Consider the following 9,394-nt stretch of genomic DNA (forward strand, 5'->3'; position numbering starts at 1 on the left):
CATATATATATATGAATATTAAATAAAAAAGATTAAAACCATGATCTATTAGTGTACATATGAGATAATTTGAAGAATACAATAAAATGTATAGTTTAAATTGATAATATTAATTATAAAAATTTATTAATTATAGATATCATTTGTATGAAATTATGAATATTATGAGTAGAAAATTATTACTACACCAAATAAGCCAAATAACTACACTTAATTTGTGACCGTTATTTTAAGGGTCTCTATTAATTAACATTGTGACACTTCTACTCTTAATTATTAAACTGTTAGTACTGACTCTATATTTGCTCACTCTTTTTCTTTCTTTTTTTCAACTTTTTATTTTTCCTGAAACGGTATTCACTTTCTCACTGCCGATTTAGATGAGATGAGAAGAGATGAGAAACAGAGAAAGTGACGCAACAACCTTCACCACGCTACAGTTCGTCATTCGTCGTCGTGATTCGTGTTGGACGTTCACCGTTCGCTGTTCACCGTTCACTATTCACTGTCGCGGTTTCGCGTTCACCGTTCACTGTCCCTGCATCGTCCTTTCTCTTCCCTTCGAGTGCGACCCCTAATTCCAAATCCAGCGACTTTTTCTTCTCTTCCAACCTTGATAGTGAGTATTTAATTGTTTTTCTACTATAATTTTTACCCCTGCAATTTCTTTGTTGTTGCTTAATGTTTGTTGTGTTGAAGTTGTTGCAATTGTTTGATCTTGGTGCTCTATTTTGTTGCAATTTATTGTAATGATTATATCGTCATGTTCATATTTGCTTTTTTTTTAATTTTCTTATTTCTTTTTTCCGCACTCAACATGTTCGATGAAATGCTTCAACTAGATTTCTTTGAATTCTCTCTTTATTATTTCTTCTCTTGATTTTTTTGATATTTTTGTGCCTTAATGACATCATGAATTGGTTAGTGCTCTTCTTGAATTATGCAAATTGCTACGCTAGAAATGGAAAAGCTAATTAGCTGAACTTTAATCTTGGATTTCATCTCTCTATCTTATGTCCATCCTTGTAAAACCTGGTAGTTTTGTTTTGGTGCACCTATAAACTTGATGTGAGCTTGATGACTAATTTATAGAAAAAGCTAAAAGCAAAAGACCACCATCCCTACTAGTATTAAAAAACCATCTCTGACTAACTTTCTTGTGTTCATATTGACTTAGGTGTCTAACTTCTATATTATAGGAAATAAATTAATGTGGCATATGTGTCATGAGACAGAAATGGATTTACTAATATATAAATGGGATCTCCAATTCTCCATTGCAATGATTGTTACTTAAGATATTATTTAATTTTATAGCACATACCTTATTGCATTAATTCTTGCCAAGATATTTGTCGAAGAAAGAAATCAGTCTATGTTTTGTGAATTAAACCGCTTTAATTTGTTCTGTTATAAATTTTTAAATTTATAAATAGGAGCTGAGGGTGTGCAAGTTTATTTAATTTAATTAGTTTCTACTTTCTAGGGTCAAACATATACTTGAAACTCTTATAATATATATGTTGGTTACTGCCAAGTGCCAAATGTATCTACTCAATTGTTAAAGAGTAAAGACAGAGCACATGGAAGAAAAAGCAGGGGAGAAGGTGTAATGTTTATTAGAGTAGTACCAAATTTATATTTTTCTCTATTCTTGTCTTTTGTCTTGGGTTAGATGTTCAATCACAAAAGTGGCATATGCAGAGCCTGGCCCTCTCTCTTGAGTAAATTTGTGATTATGACTAATCTGAATTGCTTTGAAGTTTGAAGAGGTGCTTTGAAGCTTGTTCTTCAGTTGATGGATGTTAAAGGCCTCACAATTTCACACGTCAAGAGCCATCTTTAGGTTCACTTTTATTCATTTTATTTTTTAAAAAAATAGTAAATAAATTGGTAAATATTTTATGATATTCATTCTCTCTCTCTCTTTGTTTTTTCTTCAAAACCAGATGTACAGAAGCATGAGGGGTGACTTGGGAAGACAAGGTACTAATAAAAATCTTCTTTGACTTTTACTTCAAATCAAAGCACATGATCTTCAACAAAACAATGAGATTTTTCTTTCTTTTATTTTCATTGTGATATGCATAAAATAAAAATAATAAATATAAGTATTGGTTCAAACCTTATCCTTTTCACACATTTAAATTTTTCGGTTATAAATTTAAATTAAATTTTAAATTCAAACTCTTATTTTATAAATACTTTAAATACTTGTATTTGAATTTCATTTCTATATATATAATTTCCCAATTAGCATTTTGTGCTATACTAACTAACAAATAAACACCAAGATATAAACATATATAGAATGGGTGGGGAAGGACTGATTAATAAGACTTCTCATAATTCATTAAGCTCTTGATATTGATTTATTAATCATCTTCATCATCAATCATCAAAAGTTTAATTTCCATACTATATATGTGAATTTAAAATCCTTTTACATTATAATAATCAGGTATTGTCATATAAATAAAGTTTATATTTTAAATATTTTTATGAACTTAGAGATAGTAGCATCTAATTAGATATAAGTATATGAATTATCTCACAATACACATAAATTTTTATAAATTTATTACATCATTGACGCATAAGATCTCAAGTACATAGAATTAAAATTTGTCAAGATGTCCTTGGTTAGCTAGGCCTATAATTTCTTATTAGTTTTTAAGAGAAATATTCTCCCCCTATTTTTCAAATTGAAGTTTTTTCTTTTCTCCTATAGTATGAATTCAACGCCGAAAAGGGGGAGGATAACAAGGAAGAGTTATACAATTTTGTCCTAGCTTGCCACCATGCATAAGTGGATCGATCATTTTGGAGGGTCGACTACCCATGCCATCTTTTGACAAGGCACTGCATATTTTACTATTTTTTACTTTAATTTTACCAATCCACAATGAATTCAGTACTTTGCATAAATTAATTAATCGAAATCTGTCAATAATTCATCAAGATTGAATGTCCATTAATATTTGTGTGATAGATCTTCATAAGGCTTTTCATGCTTAATTCTTTTAAAGGCTCAATAATTGCCACTACATATAGATAGCGGCTTCACTTTTGGTACCTGAACTTGGGAAGCTTGAGCATTTACAATATCTTTTTGCTGTTCTTTCTAAAGTGACTTTATTTTTTTTCAGTTGATTTTAATTTAATGTATTTAATTTACTTGCATTCTCTTCTTTCTTGGTTTCTTTGTACTGGTGTTTATGAATGAAATTCATTTTTTGTTGAAGTCCTGTTTAATACTAAACATTCTTGGGTAACATCTTTTAGGATAAAGTTTAGGAACATATGCATCAATTCATGTAATAACGAATTATACTTTAGCTACATCTGATGGAGGAGAAGGAGCGGCAGAAAGCCGAAGCAAAGGCTAAGGAGGTTGAGGCAGCTGAGGCTGCAAAAAGAAGTGCTAGAGCTGCAGTTGCTTCATTGCTTCCTTCCAAGTTGTTTGGGAATAAGGATGCTGATTCAGAGGCTAAATGATACAAATGCTTCTGAGCCAGAGTTGGTAGAGAGAATAACTGAAACTGAGGGTTCAGTTAATGGAGAGACTAAAAAAGAGGTAACCGCTAGAAGTTGTAACTTCATTAATCTTAATATGCTTAGATCAGGAAATTTAATGCATGTATTTCTTTTTTATCAAAAATAGTTTTGAATCATAAACTTATGTTACCAAATTTTTTATTAATTTTATATGTAATTAAATTGTTGGAGAAATGATTATGCAGTTATTGAGTTGATCAATTTCACATTGAAACTTCCTTTTCCTTTTCCCCTCTAGTGCTGCAGCTACAAGATTATGGCTCTTGGATTGTGACTTGTTTTATGACTAGAAATGAGAGTAATGTTTATCTGGAAATTATACTGAACCTTCATAAATGAGAGTAATGTTTCCTCCCCTACTGATGATCTATTCGCTTTTCTGTGGGGTAGGAGTCTCAATTGAAATCAGGGGGTAGGCAGGATTCTTGTGAAGGTTTGGCATAAATTACTCCTTGCTGTTGCCTGATTTATCTTATGTCCATTCTTGTAAAACTTGGTAGTTTTGTTTGGTGCACCTATAAACTTGATGTGAGCTTAATGATTAATTTAATGTTAATTCATAATTCTACAGTTCTTTATTACTTTTCCTTTGTTAATTTTTCTATGTAAAATATTAATAATAGAGCAGATATAATAACTCTTATTATTTCTTACTGTTACAACTCTTAAACTGTATACATACCCAAGCATAGTTTAGTTGTTGATGAAGCCCTCAAATATTTTAATCTTTTGCTTATAACTACTACTTCTTGCTCTTGGATTATTTTCATAGTTTATTCTTGTGTTTTCAAGCCCGGATTTGAAGTGACTGAAGATTGATCATTCACCATAAGGCTTTTGGACTGAACCGGAATAATGTTGTCAACTGCAGAAGAAGCTATTGAACTTACAACAGAGAGGGACTGGATACCATTGAAGCAATTGATTGTGTTTTAGGATCATCTTGGAGTTTCCTTTTGGGAACTTGATTCCAAGTATACTGTGTTGGTATGGTGCAATCAAATACTTCAATGTTTCCTTCTGAATTGAGAGGTGAAAAGGTTTGATTAAGGCCTATCTGTGAAATCTTTGTCATGTTTGGATTAGGAATTATGTTATTAGTAGCTAGTGCTCTTCTTTGTTCTGTTTTATTAAGCTCTGACACAGTGAAATCATAATTAAGCATTTATGGTTGAGTAGAGACGGGTTCTAAACATCATTGTCCACTTGATTTGCAGATATTTGGAGCCAAATTGTCTGAAGGTGTTTTCGTTGGCTCATTTCTCTCCATGTCATCAATAGCAGTGGTATGTTTTCCTGTTTCTCCAAACCAAAAATTACTGTATATACCCCCCTTCATACTAAATCAGTTAATGGTTCCATCCCCACCCCTTTATCCCAAATCCTAAACCTGAAAACCTTATAAGTTCATTTAATTGTAAATTTTTATAAACTTGGGGTTATGCCATGTATTTCAAACAAATTCAAATGCGCATTAGTCTTGGTGGTAATCTTTATTTGGATATTTCTAATTTCCTATATTTCATGTTTCATTGCAAGTCCCTTTATTCATGAATGCATTCTAATCATTGCATTCTCTCATTTGTAGAGGACAAGAGTTGCTTGTGAAGTAATTGTTGAAGTTAGATACTATTGAGGTTGAAGGTGAAGTGAAGTTGCGGAGAAAAGTTGAGGATTAAGTTACAAGTACAATTGTTAGCTTTATATGTTTGGATTAAGTTAGGATTTTTTGAATTTACATTTTATGGTCAACTTTTGAAATATATTGTTTCTATTTTTGTAAAACTTGTGAGATTGAGTTTAAATTTGTTGAAATATAATGCCATTTATTATTTTGTTGGTAGACAAATAAATTATTATTTATAATAGAAATAATTTTTTTAATAATTAATAAAACAAAACAATATGTTGGAGAGATTATGACAGTTTAAAACAGTCACTAAATACGGGAAAAAACTGTCATAGGAATTAGTAACTTAGTGACGGTTTTAAATCGAAAAATCGTCACTAAAAATATTGTGACGGTTTAAATTGTCACTAAATATACCTAAAAACTGTCATAAGAACTAGTAACTTAGTGATGGTTTAAAATAGTCATGAAATATAAAGATAAACTGTCACAGAAATTAGTAATTTAACGACAGTTTTAAAACGTCGCGAAATGCAGCATAAAAAAGCACCTTTACAAGTGTTACAGATTAGTGACGGTTTTATACTTCAAAAACCGTCACAAACAATTTAGCAACACTTCTTACCAACGGTGGTCCAAAACCGTCACTATGTCAGCTGGCGACGCTCAAATCTGTGACGCTTTTTTTTACCGTCGCAAAACCATTTAGTGACGGTTAAAACCGTCGCCAAGCATTAAAAAAAACCGTCGCAAAATGCTGTTTTGTTGTAGTGTATGGATGTAATTAATATAAAATTATGGATGTTATGTGTATGAATTTATAGATGTTATAAGTAAATTTATCAATTGAATAAATTAATTTAAAAATTTGACATTTTTTTAAATTTAATTATGATAAAATTTAAAAATATCTATGTTAATTTGATAGTTACTTATGCAATAACTAAAAAATGATATGTGTATCGATGTAATATCTAATAAACATGAATTTAATTTTTAGATGTTAGTTATATGTAATTATAGATGTTATGTATATGAATTTATGAATGCTATATGTATGAACTTAGTTAGTACAGTATAATTATAGATGCACATAAAAAAAATTAAATCAGTTTATTACCATACCTCATCAAAATTAGTGTAGTTTTTTATATTCTCAAAATTTGATTGATGGACAATAATCTCATCGGGTGAGTTTGTCTCTTCAAATTATTCTTCAACTCATTCTTGTAAATTTCTTTACCCTATTCCAATTGTGCTTATAATTGAAATAGAGTTGTAATTTTTAGTCGGGAGGAATAAAGAACCTTCATGATTCAAATTAATAATAAAAAATCTATTAAACCAAGCTTTCACATTTGCCAACGTTTGCAATAATAATAAACGAATTAAAAGAAATAAAAATTAACTACAATTAAAATTATTTAATAAATATTATGACTATTTTTAATTGTTATTAGTCATTATTGTATTCTCAAATATAAGATTCAAATTATAAAAAAATAGAGAAAAGCTCACTATACAAGCGATTAGGGCTTGTAACTATTACAAGTTCATTAACGCTTAATCCACCAAAACGCGCTGCAACTCCTACGTCACTTACACGCGCTATATAAAGATCCCGCGTTTGTATAACTACCAAATTTAAAAGATTTGTTTCCTTCTTTGTTTTCCTTCTTTCCAAATTTCATCGTTCTTCTTCTCGCGCGTCTTCTCCTGGTTTTTTGATCGTTCTTTTCCTCTTCTTTCTCATTTGTTTGTTCTTCGTCATTGACGTTAGTTCTTCTCTCTGTAACTCCAGCTTCATTTTCTTTTCGATTTTCTGGTTTCTGAAATCAAAGTTTGAACTCGTTTTGAAGATAATGGATGATTCAACCTCAGATTGTCAGCTGAATCAGGGCGAAGTGGAGAATTTGACATTTTTTAAAATTTAATTATGATAAAATTTAAAAACATTTGTGTTAACTTTATAGTTACTTATGCAATAACTAAAAAATGATATGTATATGGATGTAATATCTAATGAACATGAATTTAATTTTAGATGTTAGTTGTATGTAATTATGGATGTTATGTATATGAACGTATGAATGTTATGCGTATGAATTTAGTTAGTACAATATAATGATAAATGCAGTAAAAACACAAAAAAAAAAAAATTAAATCAGTTTATTACCATATCTCATCAAAGTTAGTGTAGTTTTTCATATTTTCAAAAATTAGTTGACTGACAACAATCTTATCAAATGAGTTCGTCTGTGGTTCAAATTATTCTTCAACTCATTCTTGTAAATTTTCTTAGCCTATCCTAATTGTGCTTTTAATTGAAATAGAATTGTAATTTTTGGCTGACGGAGTAGAGGGCCTCTATGATCAATATATTAAACTAAGTTTTTACATTTGCCCGCGCTTGCAATGATGATAAATGAATTAAAAGAAATAAAAATTAATTACAATTAAAATCATTTAATTAATATTATTATTATCATTTTTATTTATTATTAGTTTTTATTGTATTCTTAAATATAACACTCAAATTATAAAAGAGAATATTGAATAGTTATTACAAAAATAAAATTTTGGTTAATTATGACTTTTGTTTTTGTTACCAAACTTTTTTCATTTTTAACGTATACATAGTATTGGTTAACTACCAATATTAAGTCCACTTATAGAGGCCTAGATAGAGGCCTGGGTAGATAATTAATTAATTGAGAGTAGGTAGCTAGAGAGGTGTCCAGCAGGAAGATGTTTTAGGATTCCAAATAGCAGGGAGAAAGAACTTAGTTCCAGAGACGCCTTTGGCATTATAGGCACCGCCAGTGGCAGGGTCAACAGGTAATCTTGCTTGTTGGGCTGATAAGATGTGAGAGCAGACGCTGGTGGCTTCAAGGATGTCGTCTCCACGGGCATCAGCATAGAAGCCATCCCCGTAAGGGTTTGTGACTGCTCCTGCCAAGCCACCGGCAAGCAGCATGACCATGGCATCGGCGCCCACTTCCCCACTGGGCGGTTTCACGGATATTCCTGGGGCTTCAAGGAATGGCCAGGCACATTCGGGGCACTCTTCTTCTGGGTCCCCTACTGCCACGTATGGCTGTTCCTCTATGAGACCGTGCTGGGCGCATGATCCAGCGCACATGTCTTGGACGGTCACACCCTTGGACGCTACGAAGAGAGCCAGCGTGTTTGGCTTTCCACCAGTTGCTTTTGGCATGAGCTTCTTGATGAAATCTTTGATCAACACTTTCCCCAATGAGTAATTTGGGTCGTACTGTTCATTCACCACCTTTACTGTGATCGTGGGGCTTCCTTTGCCACTCCCCGTCTTAGTGTATGCTTGATAGCTCTCCACCACGTGCCACCATGATGACACATGAGGCTCACCATCTCCACCACTCGGGTTCAGAGAATTCAAAAATGAATGGACAGCTTGCTTTTGCTTTTCCGTAACTGCACCGTACCATAAGATGCCAATGTTCAAGTTTCCGGTCAGCAAACGTCCCCCTCTGTGGGTCAGCGCCACCGTTCCACCCCAAACTGCTACTGGCCCCACCACCAAAACCAACAACACAACCAAACACGCTATGCGAAACGAGGCCATTTTGCTTCGCTTCTCTTCTTTTCTCTTGGCTTCTCTTCTTCCCAACATCTTCCCAAATTTATATATCCTCACACAAATCTAGATACAAGCTTCATTTATTTTCTATTTTTTCTTTTCCACTTCAATTACGGCAAATATATTAATTAATAGCCTCACATCTAAGCTTAGCATAAGAAATTTACCCAAAATATACTTACATGCAGGACAAGAGGGTATTAATAGATAAGCCAAAGTAATATAAATTTGGTGGACCTTAATATAGAGAATATGCTGGAGAGGAAACAGTCAAAATACCTTAATCTACTTTAATTTGGCAGGGATGACTGGCAAGATCTCCCCGAATGACGCTCAACCCAATTCTTTAAATATCAAACACTTGTGCTTCATCAATACCCTAAATCTTCCCCATCTATCTAATGATTAATTAAGTAAAGAAGTCTTTTTTTGCTCTCTAGCTAACACAAATGTGATTCAATAATGTTTGAGAGACCAAAAAAAAAAAACTAAAATTTATTTTATTTAATTTTATTAATTATCGTTACAATTAATAAATGAGAAATATGACAAATTTATATTATTTTTTCTTCTTAATATTATTGAAT

General features: G+C 31.8%; 1 protein-coding gene and 1 long non-coding RNA gene across 18 annotated transcripts; one reads left to right on the top strand and one right to left on the bottom strand.

Moving 5' to 3' along the window:
- Positions 299-5,390, top strand: LOC107609572. Of its 17 annotated transcripts, none has more exons than XR_002350071.1 (7): positions 299-619; positions 1,676-1,846; positions 1,950-1,986; positions 2,732-3,577; positions 3,949-4,598; positions 4,776-4,844; positions 5,147-5,390. It is a non-coding gene; the product is annotated as an uncharacterized LOC107609572 (long non-coding RNA). The 17 variants fall into 17 exon arrangements; XR_002350072.1 differs by having other exon boundaries at positions 1,705-1,846; XR_002350070.1 differs by having other exon boundaries at positions 1,764-1,846.
- LOC107608579 (protein EXORDIUM-like 6) lies at positions 7,824-8,844 on the bottom strand. Its single transcript, XM_016310332.2, has one exon. The coding sequence runs from the start codon at positions 8,838-8,840 to the stop codon at positions 7,914-7,916; it is 927 nt and encodes a 308-aa protein (XP_016165818.1). The 5' UTR covers positions 8,841-8,844; the 3' UTR covers positions 7,824-7,913.

This window comes from Arachis ipaensis, chromosome B07 (assembly GCF_000816755.2).
Source record: "Arachis ipaensis cultivar K30076 chromosome B07, Araip1.1, whole genome shotgun sequence".
Taxonomy (NCBI): domain Eukaryota; kingdom Viridiplantae; phylum Streptophyta; class Magnoliopsida; order Fabales; family Fabaceae; genus Arachis; species Arachis ipaensis.

Bases quoted from the DNA above. Each gene is read 5' to 3' on its own strand.
- LOC107608579 (XM_016310332.2), bottom strand. From the start codon at position 8,840: ATGTTGGGAAGAAGAGAAGCCAAGAGAAAAGAAGAGAAGCGAAGCAAA.